Source organism: Sus scrofa, chromosome 1 (genome assembly GCF_054392235.1).
Source record: "Sus scrofa isolate SSC_HxYL_T2T_F1_AM1 chromosome 1, Sscrofa_HxYL_maternal_Yorkshire_Landrace_v2.0, whole genome shotgun sequence".
Lineage (NCBI taxonomy): Eukaryota > Metazoa > Chordata > Mammalia > Artiodactyla > Suidae > Sus > Sus scrofa.
The window spans coordinates 249,232,972-249,259,879 of NC_139383.1; the positions used below are offsets into that span (position 1 = coordinate 249,232,972).

General features: G+C 45.7%; 2 protein-coding genes across 19 annotated transcripts in view; both read left to right on the forward strand.

Annotated features, from left to right (window-relative positions):
• Window positions 1-26,908, forward strand: part of FRMPD1 (FERM and PDZ domain containing 1) — a 179,335-nt gene that overhangs the window by 56,296 nt on the left and 96,131 nt on the right. For 3 of the 18 annotated variants that reach the window (XM_084989852.1, XM_084989922.1, XM_005660252.4), the window contains exon 1: window positions 7,520-7,695. The exons of 6 other annotated variants lie outside the window; for them this stretch is intronic. The gene's annotated coding sequence lies outside the window, so the exon portion shown is untranslated. Of the gene's footprint in view, window positions 1-7,519; window positions 7,805-7,887; window positions 7,939-9,089; window positions 9,196-9,706; window positions 9,768-12,752; window positions 13,011-25,885; window positions 25,935-26,908 lie in introns of those variants that run through there. 9 more of the 18 variants (XM_084989928.1, XM_021066180.2, XM_084989921.1 and 6 more) reach the window with 7 other exon arrangements.
• LOC146407099 (uncharacterized) lies at window positions 12,469-18,808 on the forward strand. The gene is made up of 2 exons (XM_084990070.1): window positions 12,469-13,502; window positions 15,165-18,808. The coding sequence occupies exon 1, from the start codon at window positions 12,503-12,505 to the stop codon at window positions 13,244-13,246; it is 744 nt and encodes a 247-aa protein (XP_084846196.1). The 5' UTR covers window positions 12,469-12,502; the 3' UTR covers window positions 13,247-13,502; window positions 15,165-18,808.

The following is a 26,908-nucleotide window of genomic DNA, read 5'->3' on the forward strand; positions in this document are numbered from 1 at the left end:
TGATTTATCTAGAGTGTTTTTGAGTGCACCTCTTTGTAGACTTTTTTTAGTTGTTGGTCAAATGTTAAACTTGCCACACAGTCCACCAGTGACATTTTACCATGTCAAGTAAAATGTACATTTAAGTCCCTTTATTTACCCTCTCTCCTTTTAAAGATAATTGTCTTAAATATTATTTCTGTATACTGAGAACATCTGACAGTATTATAATTTTTGCTCCCACCAAACATAAATCTAAAAACTTGAAGAAAATAATAATCTGTTATATTAACCAATATTTTTACCTTTTCTGTTATTCTTTCTTCATTGTCGATATACCAAGTTTCCATCTTTAACCATTTCCTTTCTGTTTGAAGAATTTCCTTTCATCATCCTTTTAGGGTAGGTCTATTGGTTACGAATTATATTAGTTTTTCTTCATCTTAGTTTTTCACCTTCATCTCTGAAGGATATTTTCACTGAATATAAAATTCTGAATTGACAGCAGTTTTCATTCAGCACCTGAAAAAATCACCCTTCTTCCTTGTGGCCTCCATGATTTCAAATGGAAATTCCGTTGTCATTTGAATGGGTGTTCCTCTCTAAATCAAGTGTCATTTCTCTCTGTTACCAAGACTCTTTTTTGTCTTTAGTTCTTTCAAGTGTAATTATGATGCCTGATAACTATTGAAATGTTAAGACTTAAGTCTGTGCATTTCTTTGTTTCTTTGAGTTGTTTGGATAATCTGCCCTTAAGTTCAAGGATTTTATCTTCCACTATCTCTACTCTACTATTGAGCCTGTCCAGTGCGTTTTCCACTTCTTTTACTGTATTTTCCAGTTATGTGACATCCATTTAGTTATTTTAGGATTGTTTTTTTCTTTTGGCCGTCCCTGTGGCATATGGAAGGTCCCTGGCCAGGGATCAAACCCATGCCACAGCAGCAACCCATGCTGCTGCTGTGACAACACCAGATTCTTAACCAACTGTACCAAAGAGAACTCCCCATTTGGTTAATTTTTATGATGTCTATTTCTTTGCTGGTAATTTCTATGATTTCCTTTGTTTCAAGAAAAGTCATAATTGCTTGTTTCAGCATTTTTTTATTTTTTGCTTTTTAGGGCTGCATCTGCCTGGAGATTCCCAGGCTAGGGGTCGAATCAGATGCAGCTGTTGGCCTATGCCACAGCCACAGCAATGTGGGATCTGAGCCATGTCTGTGACCTACCCACAGCTCATGGCAATGCCATATCCTTAACCCACTGAGTGAGGCCAGGGATCAAACCCACATCCTCATGGATACTCATCAGGTTCGTTACCACTGAGCCATGACAGGAACTCCTAAGCATTTTTATGATGGCTGCTTAAAAGGATTGTCAGATAATTCTAAAATCTATTGCTTCTCAATTTTGGCATGTGTTGATTGTCCTTTTCCCATTTAAGGTGTGATTTTTCTTGTTGGTATGACGAGTGGGTTTTTTAAAATTATTTTTTATTTATTATTTTTGATTTTTTTTTTTTTTTTTTTTTTGCCTTTTCTGGGGCTGCTCCCGTGACATATGGAGGTTCCCAGGCCAGGGGTCTAATCGGAACTGTAGCTGCTGGCCTACACCAGAGCCACAGCAACATGGGATCTGAGCCACATCTGCGACCTACACCACAGCTCATGGCAACACGAGACCCCTAACCCACTGAGTGAGGCCAGGGATCAAACCCGCAACCTCATGGCTCCTAGTCGGATTCATTAACCACTGAGCCACAACGGGAACTCCTGATTTTTTTTTTTAAATTGTATCCTGGACATTTTAGGTATCATGCTATGGATCCTGGATCTTGTTTGTATTTTCTATTTTAGCAAGCCTCAGTTGACACTATGCTGGTGGGGAAAGGGAGCACTGCCTCATTACCCACGAGCAAGAATGGGAAGTCCTAGTTCCCCACTCAGCTTCAGTTGGCACCACCCTGGAATGGAGTGGAAGGTGTGGGCAGGGGTGCAAGTCTGTGTCCCCCACTTAGCCACTGCTGACCAGGATGGGAGAGGAGGAGTGGTGTGTGTTATTTTCCTGATGTGTTTGGATGAAACAGGCTTGATATTATCACAAAGGCTTCTTTCTTGTTAGGCTACTCTTTCCCATTCCTTTGACAATGGAGATCAGACTTTTCTTGAGGCGTTTTTTTTTTTTTTTTTTTTTTTTTTGATCTGTACCTACTGGCATTCCCTAGTTGTGGTCTTCTCTAGTGCTCAGTCTGGGATGTATAAGAGGCAAAAAGAAAACCTAGGGAATTCACCATCATATTGTTCACTGGGTCCTGAGGTCCCTGGCTGCTCGGCCTTCTCTCTCCATCATTCAGAGTTTTCTTATGTTTGTTTTATACATTATGTCTAGGGGCCCAGGAAGAATAGGGAGAAATGTATCTCCTGCATCTTGTCCAGAATTCAAAGTCCTATTTGAATAGTTTAAAAACTATTGTGTAGTTTTGAATGCATGTTTTCTATCTGAAAATTCAATTTTCTGAAAGTCTATAAAATTCTTCCATTACTTCTTTGGTTCCTGCATTGCTTGCTCTCCCCTTATTTTTGCTCCACTTGGTACTCCTATTATTTGCATATCTCCTAGATACTTCATGTATGTTTTTTAAAAAGGTCTTTTCCCTTGTAATTTCCGTGTCTTTGTATTTGGGGCTTGGTACTATGGTTCTTCTTTTTCATCTTTCAGACCATTAAATCAATTTTAGGTGGTGTTCTTCACTTCCACAGTTGAAATGTTTAAATTGAGAAGTTTTTTTTTTTTTTTTTTTAACTTCCAAAACCTATTTTCCTCAGCCTCATCACGTTTCTCCAAATCTCTACCTGAATCTCCTTAAAATTCTTATCTTACAAACTTACTTTTTCTTATTTTAAATCTGTCTGGATGTGAGTTGTTGCTTTTCATTATCCAGCTTGGTCTTTCTCCCCTGAGCTATTGGGTCCCCTTAAATGATCTCTGATCTGCTTTGGCTATTCATAGCAGCACCTGGGCCAGTCTGGCTCTTGTGGCCTCTTGGGTAGAAACAGTTGGGCAATTGTGAAAGGAAAGAAAGATGCCTTTTCACCACCAGTGACCTCATGGTGAACAAGGCTGGTCAGCTGGGTCCACCAGGCTGAGGTGAGGTGAGAGAGGCTCTAGGATCTTCAGACACTTCCAGTGTGAATAGGGCCGGGCTGGGCTGCTGTGTGCCATTGTGCAGGTTGTGTGCTGCACAAGGGTGCCTGGTTGAGAGAATAAGTAGGAGATATGACTCCACTTGCTGAGCTGTTTACCCTGGTGTGACACTAAATCTGCCTGAAAGAAGGAAACATTACTTCCTCATTTGCACAAAAGCGTCTGAGGGGGATGCTTTTTTCTAATCCACATTAAGATGCCTAATAGTGGCCCTGGGAGGGGTAGTTTGGCCCACTTGTGACATTCTCCTTTAGGGAGGTAGGCCTCAACAGACTCAGGGGTCTTCACTCAGGGCTGTGTGCAGGGAGTGGAGAGGGATGGTTCCTCCTCATCTGTTACGGGGTCCCCCTCAGTTGGGGCCAGCTGGGTCCCAAGGCTTTAGAACCGAAAGCCTTGGCTGTAGGCTCACGGGCAAAGCAGGTACGCACAGGCTCCAGGCCTTGGTTCTCCCTGCAATCTCATTTTTTATTTTATTTTATTTTTTTTACAGTTAGAAAGTAGGGGACCAGAAGGCACTCTGTTCCATAGAACAAAGGCCCATAGGCTTTTGCCCACATGACTTTTATTACAGAAGATGACATATTTAGGTCAGAGGGCAGAAACAGGCTGTCCCTGCAGTTTTAAACAGTGTGACAGAAACACCATCCTTTTCCAGTCCTGCCCTGGCTGAATCTCCTCAGGATGTGTAAGGTTTCCTTTAGGCTCTGGCTCTAGGCCCTGGCATTCTACCCTCTTTCTTCACTAAATGTCTTATAGTTTGTGTCACTTCTACAGAGAGCTGGGTGAGAGAGAGTGTGTCAGCTAGAAGATGCAAGCATCCATCTTTAGTAAATACCTTTGGTTAATCATCCTAAGATTACTTAGGAAAAATTTCCATATTATAATTCGGTTGCAGTCATCTTTTTGCCCCAGGATAGAGCTCTTTTACCTAGATAAACTTGAACTTGAATCCCATGTACCAGCTCTGTGACCTCATGCAAACCATTTGCTTCTCTGAGTTTGTCTCAGTTTCTTTGTACAATGGGGGTCATAATATTCGTCTTCCATAGTATAAGGAACGATTGAGAGAATAAAATGAGATGATTGCTCTGTTTGGTGCATCACAAACGGTGAAGAGCAATGAAAGGTAAAGGAAATAAAGAAAGTGGTGACAGAGAGATGGTGGCATCGGCCCCAGGGGCCATGGGAGGCAGAGCAGTGGTGTGAAGCTGCAGTCACCCACTAAATTCAGAGCAGGATCAACCTGTGGGAACTGGAAGAGACATAGTTGGCAAGACCAGAGTAGGGCCATTCAAGACACTGGCCTCCACCTCAAGGGCATGGCTTCTTCTTAGGAGCTCATCTTTCAAAAGCAGAATGAGTAGGGGAAAAGAGGATTTTAAAAAAGAGATAATAAAGAAAGAGTAAAAGGTGCTAAAGCCACTCATATATTTTCTTTCTTTCTTTCTTTCTTTTTTTTTTTTTTTTGTCTTTTTGCCTTTTCTGGGGCTGCACCCACAGCACATGGATGTTCCAAGGCTAGGGGTCTGTAGCCTACGCCAGAGCCACAGCAACGCCAGATCTGAGCTGCGTCTGCAACCTACACCACAGCTCACAGCAATGCTGGATCCTTAACCCACTGAGCGAGGCCAAGGATCGAACCCACAACCTCATGGTTCCTAGTTAGATTTGTTAACCACTGAGCCAGGACGGGAACGCCACACTCATATTTTCAAAGCTGTCCCTCAGAACACCGAAAGATTTATCGTCTAAGAAATGAGATAGAAAAAAAAAAAAAAAATCTGACAGGAGACCATAAAGATCACGGATTTTTTTTTTTTAAATGTGATAACCATTCCCAACCCTATGCAAATATCCCAAATATTCAAATTGAGTCATTAAGTCCATTGCATTAGCAGTAGATTAGGATACCAGTTTCATCAAGGGACAGAGAATGTGATTAGGAACAGGAAAAGAAATGTAGCAGACGAGGGTTATATGAGAGCTAAGGAAGCAATCTAGAAAGGAGTTGTTCTTTCCATACCTCCACCACCCCTCCCCAAAAGGGGAAAATAGGTTGTCTTTGGGAGAATGACTATGATAGGTGATCACGTAAGGTTTGGAAAATACTGGGAAACTGATCTATCTTCACTAACACACAGATAATGAACTTTCTAGCCTAACTCCCTATTCTAGGTATTTTATGGTGAACTAGACAATTCATTTTTAAGAAGTGAGTAGTGAATATCTGCCTCTAGATTCTTGGGAGTAAGAACATATTGTATTTATGCCATTGTTTCTCTCTGCAGGGCAACAATTTACTTATCCTCAAGAGGTAATATAATCCTAATGATAAGCACCCAGTTTCTGTTGCAACAACAGCAGAACTTCTCTTTCTGACTTGATAACACTGTGACTTCCTTAAACTCAAATAATCATTCGGTTTAATGCTTAAGAGACCTTGGTCGTCACAGGGTATCATTCTGTCCTTTTATAGGAGTGTAAACTGCAGCCCAGAGAGCTAATGTGACTTTCCCATGGCCACGTGGCAAAGATTAAGGACAGAACTAGTTTCCAGAACTCTGGGGCACTGCTTTTCTACAAGCAGCTGACCACAAATGCTGGCGCGGCTATTCCTAATGGAACTGCTGCAACACTCCAACAGCCCATGAGTCTCGGCTTACCAAAGTCTCAATGAAACTGTCTTTATTAGAGTTTGCTATTAACTAGCAAACTCTATGAATATGAAAAACATGTCATCAGTTTATGTAGTATAATAACACTGTCTTAACCAAACTATCCCATTCCCTATCCAGTCTGGATTTAAGTTTAAATCACTGTATTTCAGCCCTAAATTTTCAGGAGGACATTCAACAATGTTGAATGAATGACCACTTGGAGGCTCATTAAGCAACCATGTCATTTTAGATCCAAAAGAGACCTTGAAGGTCATTCTGTCCCACTCCTCTTTTCTTACGCAGCCCAACAAGTGAGGGGCTTGGGCAAGTGGCAGAACAGTACTAGAACCCCCTTTCCCCCAACCCCTTTTTTTTATACCACAAACCAGCATTCTTCTTTCCCACCTGCACTGCTTTTCATTAATTTGATATGAAGGCATTAAAGTTGCCAGTGTACTTGTGTTCTGGTATACAAAATGTTTTTAACAGTTTTATTTTTTTATTTATTTATTGTCTTTTTGCCTTTTCTAGAGCCGCTCCCTTGGTATATGGAGATTCCCAGGCTAGTGGTCCAATCAGAGCTATAGCCACCGGCCTACACCACAGCCACAGCAATGTGGGATCCGAGCCGTGTCTGCAACCTACACCACAGCTCACGGCAATGCCAGATCCTTAACCCACTGAACAAGGCCAGGGATCGAACCTGCAACCTCAGGGTTCCTAGTCAGATTCGTTAACCACTGCGCCACGACAGGAACTCCAGTTTCTAACAGTTTTAAAACACAACTCCATCAATGACAAGGTCAGGGTGTGTGTGTTTTTTTTGTTTTGTTTTGTTTTGTTTCTTTTTAATTGTATGGAATGTGATCATTCTGAGGAAGAGCTGAAACTTGTCCTAAACCACTGCAGACAGTAAAGCTGAAATTTGAAGCAGTAAACTATTCTATTTTGGGAACAATAGATATGAATTCAGGAAGAGTTCGGCTTTCCAAGAAGGAAATTGTGTAGAAAAGCTTACTATTTAGCCAGCGCTCCAAAGTATTTGAATGCAAAGGAGATTAATACAGCTAAGGGGAAGGTATGGGCACTTAACAGATGACAAATGGCACACTCATGCCATAGCGAAAGCAAACTTTTAGCTGAAATGGTACTTATGGGAAATAAATTCAAAGCTCAGATGTTTTAGTCAGGAAGTCTCATTAGGATGCAACACAGCTTCTCATTATGGGTTATTACATAGTGTCACTAAAAAAAGGAGAGACATCTGAGAGGGACAAGGCTCAACCAAATAGCAATATGAGAAATTTCAGTCTTGCTATATCTTGTTCGATATTAATATTGGATCATTAGATGCTATCCTCTCACCAAAAATGACTGCAGATTGACAAAAACAGAGATTAAAAGTGATCTGTACCGGCATGACAGCTGTTTAGGTAAAACTCACTTGAGAATCTTATGTATATCTTATTCATCGATTTATTCATTCATTCAACACATATCTATGGACTTTTAGGAAGACAAAAATAAAGAAGGTAACGTCTTCTCCTTTTTGAGGAGGTCTCAAAAATACAGACCTGTAAATAAATCATTGTAGTGAGGCGTGCTTGGTACTTTAAGAAGAATATACTGAGCTCAGCAGAGGCACAAAGGAGGAACTGGGAAAACCTCATAGAGAAGATATTTTTGACCAGTGTTTAAGGGAGGAAGAAGAGTTTGTCTGGCAGGCCGTGGTAAACATGGGGAAATAGGGGAGACTCTCAGAGCGAGGCAGTAGCTTATGCAAAGAATTAAGCAGTATGGGGTCTAGAATCCCAGATGAATCCCAGGGCAGCTACTTGAAAGCTATGAATCTTAGGTAAGTGATGTTATCTCTTGGAGCGTCCGTTTCCTTCTCTGTGAAAGGAGCACAGTCTTCCTCACTGCATATACTGGCTATAAGCATGACTAAGAGTGCTGGCTCGTAGGTAATGAACACTGTTTCATCTCTAAGAACTCTTTCGGGAACGAACCTAGGTTGCAGTAATCTTATTATGCTCTTTTTTTGCAGAGGAAGAAACCTAGAACTGAGAGCTTATGGAACTTTCCCAAGATGACACAGGTTAACAAGTGGCTGCATTGGGATTTTTTAAAAATTTAGTTTTTGTTGAAGTATAGTTGATTCACAATGTTGTGTTCATTGCTGCTGTATAGCAAAGTGAGTCAGCCATACATAAGCATATATTCATTCCATATAAGTTATCACAGGCTATTGAGTAGATTTCATGTGCTATATAGCAGGTCCCCATTGATCATCCATTCCACATACAAAAGTGTGCCCTTGCCATTCCCAAACCCCAGGCCCTCCCTCCCCCACCCACCCTTCCCCTTTGGTAACCATACATTTGTTTTCAAAGTCCATGAGTCTGTTTCTGTTTTGTAAATAAGTTCATTTGTACCACTTTTAAAATTTCACATATAAGTGATAGCATATGCTATTTGTCTTCCCTGTCTTATTTCATTTAGTATGATAATCTCTAGGTCCATCTGTGTTGCGGCAAATGGCATTATTTTATTCTTGTTTATGGCTGAGCAGTATTCATTGTATATATGTACCATATATTCTTTATCCATTTATCTGATGAACATTTAGGTTGCTTCCATGTCTTGGCTATTGTAAACAGTGTTGCAATGAACATCGGGGTGCATGTATCTTTTTGAATTATGGTTTTCTCTGGTTATATGCCTAGGAGTAGGATTGCCAGATCATATGGTAGTTCTATATTTAGTTTTTTGAGGAACCTCCATACTGTTTTCCCTGGTGGTTGCACCAACTTATATTCCTCTCAGTAGTGTAGGAGGGTCCCCTTTTCTCCACACCCTCTCCAGCATTTATTGTTTGTAGACTTTTTAATGATGGCCATTCTGACTAATATGAGGTGAGACACTAGTTTTGATTTGCATTTCTGTAATAATTGGTGATGTTGAGCATCTTTCCATGTGCTTTTTGGCTACCTGTTTTTAGAGAAATGTCTATTTAGAACTTCTGCCCATTTTTTGATTGGATTTTTTAAAAATATACAAAGCTGCATGAGATGTTTGTATATTTTGGAGATTAATCCCCTGTTGGTTGCTTCTTTTGCTTCATGAGATTTCTCCCATGTGGTGGACTGTCTTTTCACTTTTTGAAAAACTTTTCCTTTGCTATGCAAGAGGTTTTAAGTTTAATTGGGTTCCATTTGTTTATTTTTGTTTTTATTTTCATTACTCTAGGAGATGGATCAAAAAAGATAATACCGCGGAGTTCCCATTGTGGTGCAGCGGAAACAAATCCGACTAGGAACCATGAGGTTGTGGGTTCAATCTCTGGCCTTGCTTGGTGGGTAAAGGATCTGAGCTGTGGTGTAGGTGACAGACATGGCTGTGGTGTAGGTCACAGACATGGCTTGGATCTGGTGTTGCTGTGGCTCTGGCGTGGGCCAGCAGCTACAGCTCTGACTCAACCCCTAGCCTGGGAACCTCCATATGCCACAGGTGTGGCCATAAAAGGACAAAAAAGACAAAAATAATATTAATAATAATAATACTGCAATGTATGTCAAAAGAGTGTTCTGCTTACATTTTCCTCTAGGAGTTTTATGATGTCCAGCCTTACATTTAGGTCTTTAATCCATTTTGTGTTTATTTTTGTGTATGGTGTAGAGAATGTTCTAATTTCATTCTTTCACACGTAACTATCCAGTTTTCTCAGTACTACTTACTGGAGAGAGTGTCTTTTCTACTGTATATTCTCACCTCCATTGTCAGAGATTAATTGACCATAGGTGCATGGGTTTATTTTGGGGCTTTTTATTCTGTTCCATTGATCTTTATTTCTGTTTTTGCTCCAGTGCCATCCTGTTCTGATGACTGTAGCCTTGTAGTATAATCTGCATTGCCATTTGAACCCAGGCAAGTTTGGCTTGAGACTGTTTTGGTGTTGTGTTCTATGCCTTTTATTGCACAAGATACTGTATGTATAATGCTTAACACATCTGACATATGGCAATAAGTTAATAAATTATAGCAGTTTTTACTATCATAAAATACGATTGCCCTGAAAACATGAGGTCTTTGGTGTGCAGATAGAGGGTGAGATGGAGATGGAGCTGCAGCAGTAACAGGGTGGATCGCTGAGTGCATTATGCCATACTAAGTAGTCAGGACTTTAGTGTCGGGCCAAGAAGAAACAATGGAATTATTTTCATCAGGAGAGTAACTTGTCAGATTTATGGTTTAAAAAGGTCACTGTCAGAGTTCCTATTATGGCTCAGTGGGTTAAGGGGCCCAACATTGTCTTTGTGAGAGAATGTAGTTTTGATTCCTGGCCTCAATCAGTGGGAGGATCTGGCATTGCCACAAGCTGTGGTGCAGGTTGCAGATGTGGCTCTGAGCCAATGTTTCCATGGCTGTGGCGTATGCAGTAGCTGCAGTTGGACCCCTGGCCCAGGAACTTCCACATGCCACAGGTGCAGCCATAAAAGGAAATTTTAAAAAGGTCATTGTCAGCATGTGGCAGATGAATTGCCAATAGATAAGACTGGAGGCATTCACTTCAGCTTCACCAAGAAATGGTAAGGTTCCAACTAAGGCAAGGATAAAGAAGAAGAGATGTGTAAACGACATGTTACAGAGACAGAGTTGACTGCACTTAGTGACCAGTAGGCTATGAGGGCCAGGAAGAGGGAAAAGTCTAGAATGTTCCATTGGTTCATGCTTTAAGTCTCACTACCAGTTCAAATATGGAAGCAAGACAAAAGGGGTGGCTTAGGGAAAAGATGTTGAGTCTGGTTTTCACTTTGTTGAGATTGCGGCACCTGAGGGGGATTCAGGAGTTGTCCAGCAGCCTGTTGTGTCACTGGGTTTCGAGCACAGGAGAAGGTCTGGGAGGAAGAATAGAACCGCAGATCATAGGACTGTTTGGTGAGGGTGAAGAGAGAAAAGAGACCAAAGGGGACATGAGCAACCTTGGCATTTAAGCAGCAGGCAGACAAAGAAGGCTGAAGGGGGAAGTGGCATCAGAGTGGCAGAGTCGAACCAGTGGCCAAAGGTGAAACTGTTTACACAAATATACATGAAGTATCTGAAGATGCAGACATTTCTGGCATGGGCAGCTAGGAAGCTGAGAGGGACAGGACAAAATTCCATGGGCAAAATTTGTACTCATTGGATAAGAGGGTTGAGTGTTTATTTTCCTTTCTGACAGGTGCCTTCTTTGGTCTTTAATCTGCATTAGGGAGAGTAATTTGGTTATTAATTTTTACCTATAAAAATTAAAAATGAACTTTATTTAGAGGTAATTTAGATTTGCATGCAGTTATAAGCAAGAATATAGAGAGGTACAACATTTACTTTTTTTAGAAGCTTCCCCTACTTGCGCCACATCTTCATAATTTCCCATTTTTTGTCCATTCCCTGTAATGGTAGTTATCACGGGGCAGAACTCTGTACTCTAACTAGAGTGGAAACAGGTGGGGGAAGCAGACTCCAAGGAGTGAAGGGCTAACTCAGCCCATGGACCTGGGTGCAGAGGGGCTGGGGCACTGAGAGAAAAGGGAGTTTTGGGTGGAGGTACCTAGGAGGACTTTTAAAGACGGAGCTTCTCAGGAGAGTTTTGGGATAGAGACCTGAATTTGGGAATGAAGGAGAGGAGGTAAGGGCTAGAGGGCCGTTTTTCATCCAGGCCAGGTGGGCTCTAGCAGCAACCGCTGCAATGCTACTTACTGTTTTGTGTGTGTGTCAGGGAAAAGGGGTGGGGGCTGAAAGACACTTATGAACTTATGTTTGTGCTCCATTCCATCACTAAAATGATCTAACATCCCAACCGGATGGCACCCCTCCCAATTCAAAACTCCTTCCATGGCCCCTGCTGACTCTGCTGCTTCAGCTCTGGGTTCTTTCACCTCCCCACCCCGCTCTGTCTCACCTTGGGGTCTTTGTTTCTGTGGTCTCCGTCTAAAAGGCTCTCTCCTCACTGGTCCCTTTCACTGGCAACCTGTTGGCCTTTGAGGTTTCTGTTTGGAGGCGCATCTTCTCCAGGAGGTCCCCATCTTCCTTCAGCCACTGCAGGCACCTGCCCTGCCTCCCTTAGCCCCCTAGGATTACACTATTGTTAGAGGAAATGCACTGTGTTAACAATCTGCTGGGCAGTACGTTCTGTGAGGACAGGAATTGTGTTTCATTCCAGGCTGTGTCTTCAGTGCCTAACATAGTACAGAGACCTCGTAGGTGTTGAGTAGATATTTTTGCAAGAAAGAACTCTTGGACAGAGGCATGTTTTGGAGTATGATGGACAGACAGGTAGTAGGATCAGAGCCAGAGGAGTGGGTGGGGTGGCCCAGGGAGTGAGAACAGGGCTGAATGCAGAGTCCTTAGGGCACCCCAACATTTTAGGGCTTTGAGGTGTGAGGAGCCCTGAAGGAGACTAGAAAGGAGTGGCTAGAGGAAAGCCTGAAGAGCCAAGCATCCAAGCTTCCCAGAACCGATGGAGTTTGCAGAGATGGGGGAGGTGGTCCAAACGTGGGCCGCCTCTTCCACCTCCTTTCAGCCTGAGGGCTTGTGGGGGGTGGGGCAGTCTGCGTCCCCCAGAGTCCCGAATAGCCGGCGCTCTTCCAAAGGCTTTGGAGCGAGGGCCAGGGAAGGGAGGCATGAGAAGGGGGTCGTTCTTGGGACTCTTCTGGGTTCCAGTTCTGGCGCCACTGCTGCAGGTTCGGGTGACCTTGGGGAGCCCCCTCCTCTCCCGGCCTCAGCCTCCAATGCGTACCGGCGGCCGCTGCGTGCCCAGGCGGGAGCCGGGGAAGGCCGGCAGAGGCAGGGCCCGGGTGGGAGCGGGACCGCCCACTGCGGCGGGCCGGGACCTCCGGGGCCCGCGGAGGCGGCGCGCAGGGCTCCTCCCCCGGGGCGGGGGTCGCGGCGCCGGCAGCTGGCAGCCCCGCAGCTGCAGCCTCAGCACCTGCCGCGGCCAGACGGCGCGGGCGGGCGCGGCCGGGCCGCGCGTTCCCCCTCCGGCTGCAGCCGCGGCGCGGGAGGCGGAGCCGGAGCCGCGCCGCTGGCCGAGCCTTACCCGCGTTCGTGCCCGCCGCCGGGCGGGGCCGCCCCTCTCCGAGAGCGTCAGCCCGCCAGGTCCGCGTCCGCGCGGGCGGCGCCTCCTTGCAGGTAAGGGCGACGTCCTGGCGCCTCAAAGTTTTCGGGGGACAGCGGGTCCCTACGCCCCCGGCCTGCGCCTTCGGGAGCTGCAGACTGCCTGCCCGGTGGCTTCCTCCGTGCTGCCCTCCGCCGTGCGCTCCTCTTGCACCACCGGCTCCGGTGACCCGTGCCTGCCCCCAGTCCTCGTGTCCCCACTCCCAGAGGGTGGCGCGTCTGCAGGCTTGTTCAGGACCTGCAACGGTTAAATCTTTCCACAGTATCAATGCATTACTTAAGTTTTCGAGATCTGTAAGGTGTAGTGCAAAGAGCGGCAAACCGGGCGGTGGGAGACCTGGGTTCAGGTGCGACCAGGGCTGGCGCTAACTTTCTGAGTGACCTCCTACCAGCTCACTCTGCCTCATCTCGACGGCCACAGCTGGACCGGGAGGGGTTCTCCAGGGACGATCACCTGAAGCGCCCTGCCTGTATTGCCAAGTTGTGAGTCGAAGGGAACCCCTGAGTGTCTCAGTTCCACAGATCCTTGAGGGTGGAGAGGAATGTTGGGACCTACAGAAGTCAATCTCAGGGGTCACGTCGCTAATCTGCAGTGGCTTTGGCTGAGCATTAGGAAGGGTGTTGAGTAAGCCTCTGGAAATAGAGATTGCTCCCAGGGCTGGGAGTGGCTCCTGGTGTCTCCTCTGCCATCCACAAACTTTGTGACCTTGGGCAATCCCCCCATCGGGGTTTTGCCACCCATAAAATGGTTGCGGTGGGATGGAGTGTGCACTAGATGATGATTGAGATTATGCCGCTGTGAACCTGGAGAAGTGGAATCTCTGCGTCTCTGTATTTGGGGTCAGTTTGGGTAGAGACAATAATTTCACCAAGAATCCACCCAGCACTTGCAAATGGGTGTTTAGAAAATAAAGGAAGCATTTGCAGTTTGCTTTGGGAGTCCTGAAATAGACGTAGCAGGGATTGGTGAATGCTGGCCTTCCCTCCTTCAGTGCTTTGGACCATCATGAAATATTCAAAGGCATAATGATTTGTTTTCAGAGTGGCTTATAGATCAGGAAGTATTTCTGTTTGTGAGTTGGTTATTTTAGTAAAAACCTCAAAATAGTTGTTTGGGGAAAAATAATGCACTGATCTAGGGGTCCTGACATAAAGGCCAGGATCTGCCTGTTTCTAATGTAAAGCCACGGGTGAGATGTTTTCCAATCAAGACGATTTAAAATCACTTACAGGTCAGGCATCCTTTGGTGAGTGTTCAACGTAGCTGTGCTTTGGAGAGGCCAACAGTTCAGCAAGTGCATATTTTCCAGGACAGGTGAATTCTGGTGCAGCCACAGCAGAACAAGCACAAGGTAGTTAACGGTGACACCTTAGAAGGTGAATTTTGTGCTTTTGCCCCACCTCTTACCCCCCACCCCCACCGGTGCTGCAGTTAATGTCTCCCCACTGTGTGGGTAAAGTCAATTACTATGGAAGAATTCTTATGAAAGTGATTTTTATTATTTTATTTCCTTCCTAGATTTCCTGGTTTTAAGTTTCAAGCTTTATGAAATCAGAGGACTAGTGAGAGTGTGTTTTGTGACTGGAGCAGGAATACAGCAGAGTTGTGGCACATAAGCTTGTCTCTCCTGAGCAATACTCTGTGGTTGAAGTGAAATTGTCCAGAGCCTTTGATCGCTCAGATGCGTTTAAAGGCCACCAGTGGTTTCCCTTATTCTTTCTTCAATGGTTCAGCTCCAACTTTCTCAACTCATTCAGAAGGAAACAAACAGGAGAAGTACTGACAGGCTCTACCCTCAAGGAGTTCAGATTCTAGTGGGGAATAAAGAGGATTATACCTCAGGGCATCCTGGGAGTTAAACCCTGGGACCTCTGGGAACCCTGAGGAGGGCGAATTCTAACTGGAGAGACTGGGGAAGGCTGCACCATGGAAGGTGGAAGGAAGAAGAGGATTCCACAGAGGGTGAAAAGGGAAAAGGCCGTTTTAGGTCATGCTACTGGGTCCAGGTACAGAGGCAGGAAAACGCAGGGCCCCGATGCCGAAGAGGAAGTCTGGTGGAGGCAAAGAGAAGGCAGAACACTTCAGAGCAGGGGACCGTGGAACAAGGTGCGGGAGGCTCAGATCCTAGGCTTGAATCCCAACTGGTTTGGGGACACCGGACCTCTGAGTCTCACTTTTCTCATGTGTTAAGGGGAATAATAATAATTCAAACCTCACAGGGTTAAATGAGATCATGTGTAAAATGTCAAAGGGAGTTTTTGCCTAGAAAGGGTGTTTGATAAGTTAGTTCCTTTTATTAGCAAGTTCCTAGGCAAGCTCCCTCAATGTTGATGTATATAAGCAGAACTTTTCATATCAGCAATGTGTGTTAACTTAGAACCTTACCACCAGGATGGGGTTCTTGTGACAGTGTGGTTTGTACTCAGGGTTCCTCCTGATTCAAGGGGCAGGGACTTTTTGTTATTTGGAGGCTGCTCAGATCAGACATTCACCTTGCTAGCAGCCAATGCCCTGTCGATGCTGTTAAGTGGTGGGAAGCCACAGAGGGGTTAATTGGAAGAGGGTATCTCTGCCTCCCACAAGCTTATCATTAGCACTCAAGGACCCAGGGTTGGACCCTGGTTGGTGGGGGAAAGTTGACAGTCAGACACAGTTATAAATAGATCAGCCTTCTCCATATATACTGGGAACTGGGTCCTGGCTCCTGTCTGCCGTAGTGTAGGCAGGGGGATTTGTAGTAGCCAAGGGAGAAAAATACAACAGGAGGTTAAAGAACAGCATTGCAATACCTTAGGACTCTGTGTGGTACCGTGTAGCATACACGGTGCTGTCCTTTGTCTGTTCATTCAACAGTGATTCCTTGAACACCTATTTTGTGCCAGAGAGTCATTCATTCCAGGTGCCCCAGGAATACCCTGGAATGAAAGGGTAGATCCTTGACTTCCTGGATTGTAAATTCTAGTTGGAGAAACATAATAAACAAGTAAATACATAAATAAGATAATTGCAGGTGGTGATCAAGGCTGGGAAGGAAATAAGCAGGGTACTGTGTGAAGAGGTGAGCGAGGTGCTCCATTGGAGGTAGGTGGGCCTGGAAGACCTGCTGGAGCCGTGGAGAGGTAGAGAGAGGGCGCCAGTCCTGCCTAGAGTTGAGGGGGGGCAGCCCAGCTCTGGAAGAGGCCGGGTAACTTGATGTGTGAGTATGCAGACCCTGGGGCCACACTGTCCAGATTTGAATACTGGCCCCTCCAACAACTAAGTATATTCCACGGTCAGGTGCTTTAATTTTGGGGGGCTTCAGTTTCTCCATCTGTACACTGAGGAGAATAACCCCACCTGATAGGGTTGCCATGAGGATTAAATAAGTTGCTTTATTGTAGAGTACTTAGCATAGAGCCAGCTATGTAGCAAGCACCAAATAAAAGTTAAGAGGATGAGCATGGCAGAAGGGACCATTTCAGGCAGAGGGAACAGCAAATGCAAAGGCCTAGAGGCTTGAAAGGGCTTGGTATGTTTTAGGACCTGATGGACCGTCTATATAGTTAGCATCCTCATGGGTTATTGAGGAGCCTCTTGAGCAAGTTCTCTGCCACTTCAATACAAAACTACATATTAGGAGTTTTGAAAAGAGGAACACCCAGTCACACACCTGTAGGATCAGGCCCAGGGTGGTGTGGTGAGCTGCTGCTGCTGCTACTTTGGGGCCATTTCACGGTAGACCCACTTCCATAAGCAGGGCAGAAACTGGTCCCGGAGGACTGGCCACGTTGGACTACAGAAACTGGGGCCCTTGGGCATCCCCAAGTCAGTCTACTTTGGTGGACGCAATCCAAGTCTATTAAAATTGATGGCTGTTCACCTCAAAACAAACAAACAAACAAACAAACAAACAAAAACCCTCTCTAGCCCTCGCTCTCCTCCTCCTTCCTCCTTTCCTTCCCTTCCCTCTCTCCCCTCTTCTCCTTTTCCCTTCTCCCCTCTCTCTCACTCCCCTCCAGTGCCCCTGGAGGTGCTATTGATGTGCAAAGGGGAAGCCTGAGCCCATGGTGCCACCAAAGCTAGCCTTGCCAACTTGCTGTGGGATGCCCGATTGCCACCATCCCCCCCAGCCCCCGCCCCCAGGCTGGGAACAACACAGCAGGGGAGCAGAGTCATCTGTGACCTATGAGCTTCCTTGATCTCTGCTTCCTGAAATCTAGTCACTCATCAAGTCTTGTCATTTTTACCTCCAAAATCTCTCTCAACCTTGTCGTTCTCTTTCAATCCTCCTTCTGAAGGTCAGGCTTCTTTTTTTAACACATGGCCCAGAGGCATTCAGTGGGTCCCTTGGGTATGGAGAATGAGTCCGGGGTCCTCAGCCTGGCAGACATGTCTCTCAGTCCCCCTGGTCCCTCTCCCTGTCCTTCATACTTAATCCCTGCCCCCCACCCCTGCCACTGCCAGGTCTCTGGGGCTTTGCTCATCCATCTGGCCCCTCTTCTGCCTTGCATGCACCTCACCCCTGGTGGTCTTGCCTCTGCCCGAAGACCCAGCGCAAATCCCGTTTTCCCTAGGAACTGTCTTCCAGATCCCCTTGTTCCAGGGGCTTCCGCTCCTGACCTCCCACCTCTGCACTTAGTACCACTCAGGGAGCAGCATCACTGTCAGCCTTGGAGGATTCCGTGTGTGGCCACAGCCTTGAGAAGTCCCCGGGAGGGCAGGCATAACATCCCTCTTACCTCCAGCCCACAGCCCTTCTCACAGAGCCCTGCCCTAGTGATAGGCATTTGCTGTACTGAACTGATAGAAGCAGCCAGTGATTTTCCCGAGATCTGAAATGGTTTGAGTCAGGCCAGAAACACAGTGCTGATGCAGAGGGTGCATGGTCCTCCATTAAACTCACTTGTGGCATTCACATGCCTCAAAATGGAGGCCCGTTAGGAGTTCCCACTGTGGCTCCGTGGTTAATGAACCCAACTAGTATCCATAAGAACTCAGGTTGCTGTGAGCCGTGGTGTAGGTCGCAGATGTGGCTCGGAGCCAGTGTTGCTGTGGCTGTGGTGTAGGCTGGCGGCTACAGCTCCAATTGGACCCCTAGCCTGGAACCTCCTTATGCCGCTGGTAGGGCCATAAAAAGACAAAAAAGAAAGTAGGCACTTCATGTGATGAAGAGTTGATGTAACCTCAGAGATGAGTCTGAATTTTGAATTTAGCTCATCAGTATGGCTTATTTTAATAAACGTGCTATGTAAAATTTGAACCTTCAAGCTAGATAGACTTGGCAATAATCGTTCGTATTGTAGAGGAATTCTGTCCCATTCTCAGAGATTTGATATAGAAAGCTTTCCAATACGAAACGTGCCTGTGCACTTTACACCAATCAGTATATCAAATTTTAATTTTGCACAGTTGTTGTAGCTGTACTTCTACACAAGTCAAAGAGAGACACCAACCTTAACACACATTCATGGAAGCAGAATAACACAGTCTTAAATTGGTTTTCCTAACTACAGATTACATCACGCAGCTCTGCAAATATGAGGATTTTTTTTTTAAGAAAACGTTCATGGAGTTCCCATCGTGGCTCAGTGGTTAATGAATCTGACTAGGAACCATGAGGTTGTGGGTTCGATCCCTGGGCTTGCTCAGTGGGTTAAGGATCCGGCGTTGCTGTGAGCTATGGTGTAGGTTACAGATCCTGAGTTGCTGTGGCTCTGGCGCAGGCCATTGGCTACAGCTCCCATTTGACCCCTAGCCTGGGAACCTCCATATACTGCGGGAGCAGCCCAAGAAATGGCAAAAAGACAAAAAAAAAAAAAAAAAAAAAAAAAAAAGAAAAGAAAAGAAAGAAAGAAAATTTCCACTATCCACCTGAAGGACAATGGGAAGTTTGACTGGTGCTTGGCCAGTTGATGTGAAGACAGGAGCCGTCATGTTCACTAAAGTGAAGCAGTATTTTTAGGGACCCAGCAGATACTTGAAAACCTTTTTGCCAGTGGTTAGAAATGGTTGTCTTCCATTCATGTCACAATCTGGCTGCTGACTGATGCGTGTGCTTAACGCTGGTTCTCTGGCAAAAAAGAGAGAAAACCTTTAATTACAGGCTAGAAAAGGGATGGTGGTAAATCTAAAAGTATGAAAGTGTGTTCTTTTGACCTCTCTTGAGGAATGAGTTGAGAAGCTCAGCTGTTTCAGTAAAAGGCTAACATGGCAAACTTTCAAAATCCTGGATGGAAAGAGCTTCAGAGGAATTCATCCGGATGCAACAGCGCGTAGTTCTCTGAGATATTGACTTAAGAGAAGACAGATGTGCAGGCAGATGTGAAATGACTAAGTATCCAGACGAAGGGTGCAGGCAAGAGTCTTTTACAGCCAGCGATGATGATACCAACTGCTGCCCCTGCCCTGAAAAACTTCTCCCGGGCTAACTTGTGAACAGCAACATGGTTAAGCTTCTAAGTTACTGCTTTGTTGTTTACTTTGTCTGTGTGTAGAATTCAGAAGGAGGCCAAAGGAAGAGCAATTATTAAAATAAAGATGAGTGGGCCATTTATTTGTTCTTATGAAAATAATTCCATTGGTTGCTGGAGTCTGTGTTCTCTCTGGTTTTCCCTGGAGAAAAGCATCAAGCCCAGGCCGTCCAGGGCTCCCCTGGTTCTGGTGCATGTGCTCTTGGCTCCTGGTCAGCCTAGGGGGTGATGTCAGTACAGAGGTATATGCTTTTCCTCTTCCTCCCTGGGGGTGAGGCCCATTTTGAATATAGGAACAGGAAGAATTGATTACTTTTTTTTCAGAACTCATTCGTGGGTTGTTGCAATACTTTGCTCTTCACAAAAGCTGGGTAATAAGTTTTAGTGAGAGCATTCCCCGTCTGTAAGCCGAAAACCTAGATTCACACAGGATGTTTTAGCCAACAGGCATAGACCTTCAGACGAAATTGCCAACACCAGAGACGATCAAGGGCGGCCTTTGTCTGCTGCAGGAATTTCCCTAACACACCCAGCCTATGTGCTCAGACCTGCCTGTCCCTGAGGCATTCCCAGTCCATTGTCAGTTGCCTCGGATTATTAGAAAGTTCTTCATTTTGTTCAGCCAAACTCCTCCCCCAGACAGCGTTTGCCCCATCAGCCTTGATTGTGTCCTTTGAAGCCCCACGCAAAAATCCTTGTCTTCTCCATGACAGCCATGTAAGCAATTTGGACACTCAGAGACAGGGATCCGGTGTCCAAGTCTTCACTTCTTCAGTCAGAATGCCCCCAATTTATCCAGTCCCCTGGAAAGGCCAGAGCCGAGAAGTGGACACAGCTGTGCAGGTGGGGGTCTGAGTGGCCCTGAGGGGAGCCAGACTTCAGCAGCCTCACTTCAGAGTCTGTCCTTATAGCAGCATGGCCTGCAGCCCCCTTAGGCTCCCTGTGGGTCCCCTGGAGCTTGCTGTCAGCTCCCCCTTCTGGGCTTGACACTGAGCCACTGAGGAACTGCACCCATGTTGATGTCACAGAGACCTAGGGGCCCTGGAGGAGTATCCTGGACCAGCAGCTAACTCGGAGTGGCTCTGGATGGATCAGCCCCTTCTCTGGGACTCAGCTCCCTCATCCCTCCCATTGCTTCTAAGGTGCTGTGTTCTTTTTCTGTGGCTGCTATAACAACTCACCACAACCTTGGCTTGAAACACCAGAAATCTATTCTCTCCCAGTTCTGGAGACCAGAAGTCTGAAATCAAGGTGTTGGCAGGGCCACACGCTCTCCAGGGAAGAACCCTTTCTTTGCCTCTTGCAGCTTCTGGTGGCTGCTGGCATTTCTTGACTTGTGGCCACATCCCTCTCACCTCTGCTTCCTCAGTCACACTGCCTCCTTCTCTTCTGTCTGTCACATCTTCCTCTGCCTCACTCTTATAAGGACACCCATCATTAGATTTAAGGCTTACCTGGATAATCCAGGACAAGATCTTTAACTTAATTACATCTGCAAAGACCCTTTTCCCAAATTGGTAACATTTCTAGGTTCCTGGGATGAGGATGTGAAAAATATATATGTATTTTTTAATGTTATGGCCACACCCATGGCATATGGAAGTTCCTAGGCCAGGGATCGAATCTGAGTCGCAGCTGCAACCTACACCACAGCTGCAATAACGCTGGAACTGCACCAGGCCAGGGATCAAACCCGCGCCTCCACAGCAATCTGAGCCACTGCAGTAGGATGCTTAACCCGCTGTGCCACAGCAGGAACTCCAGGATGTGGGGATATTTTTTAGGGGGCTCCTCTTTAGCCTTTGGCTCTCTGCTTTGTCTACTTACACGACTGTCTCTTTCAATTATATATGGACCTAGCTCTCGAGGGTCAGCCTCAGTCTTCATGCCGCATGATTCATGTCTTTTCCTTCCTCCAGCATTGTGGCTGCTGCTCTGAGGGTGCAGAGGTCGCTCTAATGGTCCCTGTCCCACAGATTTGGGAGGGGCTCAGGGATGAGGCTGCCCAGGAACACTGGTCCACCCCCTCATCTTCACCAGTGTGCTCTGGCTAGTCAGTGGAGTTTTTATCAATGAGAAGAAGCTGTGCCTATTAAAATATTCATTATCAGTTCTTAGACTTAGGGGAGATCCCACAGTGAACGTGCTCTGGGTAGGGAAGGGACACATAGAGAAAGACTTAATGTCCTTGCATTGTCCTCTAATTTAGTCTGAGATTGGCTCATTGAACTAGAGGGGAATTCTATTTTCACTGCCCAAGTACACGTCTCTTTCTGTAAAAGATCAGGAAATGCTTTTGCAGCCCTGCAATGATGTTGTAGGGTGATCTTATTGCCCTTCAGCCAGCTGAAGGTCCACGGTCCTTTAAGTGGGGTCTTCCATCTGCTGCTGGCTAATGGGCTCTCCAACTGTGATGCATAATAAAAGATGCTTTTCTCCCAAAAGTGTGCGCACCACTTTGTTTGCACTTGACATTCCAGAGAGCCAGAGAGGCAAGCCCAGGGCAAGCTGGAGTGTTGGGCCTGGCGAAGCAGGTGGTGGAGCTGAGAGGAAGCAGAGGGAAGAGAGTGGCCTGAGAGGATCTGGCACCAAGCAGCTCCAGACTCTGCTCGTGGCTGTCACTCACTGCTGCTCCAGCATTACCAGCTCACACCTGCCCAGAGCATCCTCCTGGACTGCTGTCCCACTCAGTTCAATATGCTTTGCTAAGAAAAGGCCTGTGCAGGGATGAGGGCAGGAGCAGGTGGGGAGGAGGGAGGGGACACATGAATCAGACAGTCCCTGCCCGGCCTGCGGCAAGTCAGTACGGGGCAGAGTGCTGCATGTTACAGAGACTCAGGTGAGACTGAGACTCGGGCAAGATCCAGGAAGGGTTCTAGGAGGGACCGGCATTTGAACTGAACCTTAAGGGGAAAGGCAGGCAGAGCAGTCTACACAAAAGTGCCCTCAGTTGTGTTCCCACCAGGGCCCCAGATTGCCCCCTTCCTGGTCACCCTACCAGACCTGACCTGAAAGAACCTCAGATTTGAAAGGGACCTTAATATCTAGTCAAGCAGATACTCCACGGCACTGCCTGGAGCCCTGAGGTCAGGGGTGGCGGAGCAGTTCAGAGATTTCTGCTTCTCATTTTGCTTGCTGAGTTTAAAGAACAGCGATGTCCCCTTTTGACAAGTCTTGTTTGATGTAGCTGCTTGGAAATATCCCCATATCAAAAGGTCCTGCTTTGTCTGGGAAGTCTCTTCCAGGCTAGGGGAGCCCCGCTCCCCCACCCTGTCAGCCCTCCTAGATAACATTCCCCAGACTGTGGTTGTGGGGTGTTTCCATGTAAACCGCCCCACTTGACTGTGAGCTTCTCAGCTTCAATCCAGAGCTGAGAAGAGGCCAGGTCCTGGGCAGAGGCTCGGCATACAGTGTTGAGTGATGAAATGAAGGACTGCTTATGATGACTGCCTTCCTTGCATTTGGCTCCCAGCTGCCCTTATTGCTTTTACAGTCACCAGCGGTATCCTAACTAAGTCAAGGGCAGTGGGTCTAGCCTGTCAGCCAAGTGCTAGCGAGGGGTGGTGCCCACTCTCTGCCCTTTCAGAGCATGGGAGCCTGCAAACCTAACATTCAGCCTCTGGAGCAGCTGCCTGTTGTCCTGGGACATGGCCAAGCCCACCTGTGAACTCACTGTGTCCAGCTGGCTCTTCCCTGGTACCCTGTAGCCTCTGCACTGGGGTCAGAGAGACAGTGGGATGCAGGAGAAAGCACAGGGGGCTTTTAATGCATTCAGACCTGGGATTACTAACTGTTTTGACCCAAGGCACATTCTTGTTTATTTAATTGATTATCCTTGAGTGTGAAACTTACAGAAGACTAGGGAGGACTGTTACCCACCTACACATGGTAACTATTCAATAAATGTTAATTTCCTTTTTATATTTTCTGAAGGGCTGTGATGGAGAAGAGATTAAAGACCTGTTTTAGGAGTTCCCGTCGTGGCGCAGTGGTTAACAAATCCGACTAGGAACCAAGAGGTTGCGGGTTCGGTCCCTGCCCTTGCTCAGTGGGTTAACGATCCGGCGTTGCCGTGAGCTGTGGTGTAGGTTGCAGAAGCGGCTCGGATCCTGCGTTGCTGTGGCTCTGGCGTAGGCTGGCGGCCACAGCTCCGATTATACCCCTAGCCTGGGAACCTCCATATGCCACAGAAGCGGCCCAAGAAATAGCAAAAAAAAGACAAAAAAAAAAAAAGACCTGTTTTAGAAGCGGTCCAAAACCAAACTTCGTTTTCCTGCAAATTGTCATCCTTTCCAGGTTCCATCAAGGCCCTCGCCCTCCTAATTCCTCAAGCACTGCTGACATCTTTGATTTCTTTCTCTCTTCCCCCTGCCAGTTACCACCAGCTCTCTTTCTATTGGGGGGGCTGCTTCGCCTGTCTGGGCCTCTGTTTCCTATATGGGGACTGGATTATCTCTAAGGTCCCTTCTAGCCCTGGCATGACATTTAATTCCACAACAGAGATTGATCATCCACTGTGCAGAGGCGGGTGTTCTAGGCCCCAGGGTACACAGAGATGGAAAAACAGCCATTGGCCTTGTAGAGGTCACAGCCCAGTGTAGGGACAAACAAGCAAAGCAGTGTGATGGATGCTATAGTGGGAGATGAATCCAGAGCTGGGGGAATCGGAACCAGAATAGGGGGATGTGTGGGCTCCTTGCCCTCAGGGAAGAGCCATCTACAAATAATGGCCTGCATGAATAATGGAGACTGGTTCCCTCCCAGGTGGCACTGGGATTTTCACTTTGAATTGGAATTCTCAGTATGGAAAATCCCAGCAGCAGTGGCATGTAGTAGGGGCCTTCTTTTCTCTCTTTTCTTCCTGCCACCCTGAAAAGAAAAAAAAAAAAATCCGATCTCCAGAATATACTGACCTTTATGCACAGAAGCTTTGGGGATATGCCGCACTGTTTATGTACCATCTCTGTGCCTAGCTGAGAAATGTCTAGGTAGATGCAGAATTACAGGCCTAAAGAGAATTAATCTATCCTTTGCCATGATTGCGTTCAGAAGCTAATTTTCAAAGACAGTTTCAATTTTCCCAGCTGTCTGAATGATAGTTAGATGCATACAACCTGTGTACTCTCATCCCTTCTCTTGTATTTATCTTGCCCGATTTAATTTGGTTAGATTCTGTAAGCTTTTATTGGTTGCCAATTTTAAGTTAAGCCCCATGTTGAGAGCCTAGGGGTACATGAGGATGTGTTACTACCCAGAAGTCTCCTTCTAGCTAAGCGGCTAAGACTTATACTCGGGAACCAGCAGGCCAGGATTCCTGCCCCAAGCAGAGAGGTGTGGCGAGATGGATGGTGAGGATGATTCTCAAGAAGGCTTTTTTTGTGTGTGTGCTTCCTTTTTTTGTACTGATTTTAATTTTTTCCATTATAGTTGGTTTATAGTGTTCTGTCAATTTCTACCATACAACAAAGTGACCCAATCACACACACACACACACACACACATATATACACATTTTATTCTCACATTATCCTCCATCATGTTCCATCATAAGTGACTAGATATAGTTTCCTCTGCTATACAGCAGAATCTCATTGCTTACCCACTCCAAATGCAATAGTTTGCATCTATTAATCCAAGATTCCCAGTCCATCCTACTCGCTCCCCCTCCCTCTTGGCAACCACAAGTTTGTTCTCCAAGTCCATGAGTTTCTTTCCTGTAGAAAGGTTCATTTGTGCCATATATTAGATTCCAGATATAAGTGATATCATATGGTGTTTGTCTTTCTCTTTCTGACTTACTTCACTTAGTATGAGAGTCTCTAGTTCTATTCATGTTGCTGCAAATGGCCTTATTTTATTCTTTTTTATGGCTGAGTAGTATTCCATTGTGTATATAAACCACATCTTCTTAATCCATTCATCTGTCAATGGACATTTAAGTTGTTTCCGTGGCTTGGCTGTTGTGAATAGTGCTGCAATGAACATACGGGTGCATGTACCTTTTTCAAGAAAAGTTTTGTCTGAATATATGCCTGGGAGTGGGATTGCTATGTCATATGGTAGTCCTATATTTAGTTTTCTGAGGTACCTCCATACTGCTTTCCATAGTGGTTGTACCAGTTTACATTCCCAGCAACAGTGTAGGAGGGTTCCCTTTTCTCCACACCCTCTCTAGCATTTGTTATTTGTGGACTTATTAATGATGGTCATTCTGACTGGTGTGAGGTGTACCTCGTAGTAGTTTTGATTTGCATTTCTCTAATAATGAGTGATGTTGAGCATTTTTTCATGTGCTTGTTGGCCGTCTATATATCTTCTTTGGAGAAATGTCTATTCAGATCTTTTGCCCATTTTTCCATTGGTTGTTGGCTTTTTTGCTAGTGAGTTGTATAAGTTGTTTGTATATTTTACAGATTTCATTTATACTTCTGTCTCAGTAGGGTGCCTGGAACATTACAGACCCCCAAGAGATAGCAGGTGAATACATGGGTGAGTGAGTAAATTACTGATTATTGGGTTCTTCATCCGATTTACTGCTGCAACTGTGAAATGTTTGTTGAGAATGGAGTAAAAGGCACTTGGGGGAAAATGTGGGTGGCGGGTGCTGAGCAGGCAGACCATGGGCTGCCCCTGGCAGTGGGGTGGGGGAAATAACCTTTGGAGAAGAAGTAGGATACTGGCTTTCTGATGAACAGAAGCACACAGTTTAAAAATATATTCTGAAAAAATACTGTAGACACAAAACATTTAGGGAAAAATCTGCCTGCAGAGTATTCAAAGGACTGCAGATAAAAGCAGCAATACCCTCTTTATAAATCTACTAAATTAAGGATCAGCGAGCAACTGGAGGAAGTAGCTCTCCTACTGGCGGGGAGTGAGGCTGGGATAATCTTTCTGGAGGACAATCTGACTGCATCTAAAGCCTTACAAACTTGTACAAACTTTCACCCAGCAGTGACACTCCTGCGAATTTATCCCAAGAGAATAACTAGAGAGGTATTATGCAAAGATATTTATCTCAACATTATTTGTGATACAGACATTGATAGACTGACTAAGCCAAATGTCCAACAATAGGGGATTAGCTTTATAAATGGCACTCCTATCTCCAGGACATAAAAAATAGTGCTGCAGAATAATAAAGAGACATGCGAATGTTTATAGCACTGGGTGCTAAGCGGAAAATCAGGTTATCAACCGGTATATACAGTAAGTTCCCAATTTTGTCCAATGTGTATTTTCACACAAAAAGGCTGGAGGGATAATTAGCAACTTGTAGATTATAGCGACAAGTTGTAATTTTTATTTTCTTCTTTCCAAACGAGAAAAATTTCAAACTTTTCTACCAGGCGCACGCATTGCTTTATTATTCAGAGGGGGAAAACGACTGCTATTGAAGAGGGGAGAAGCTTTCAGAGAGCAGTGGTTTGAGCTTCAGTGGGTTGAAAGCAAGGCAGGCCCAT

Bases quoted from the DNA above. Each gene is read 5' to 3' on its own strand.
- LOC146407099 (XM_084990070.1), top strand. From the start codon at position 12,503: ATGAGAAGGGGGTCGTTCTTGGGACTCTTCTGGGTTCCAGTTCTGGCG.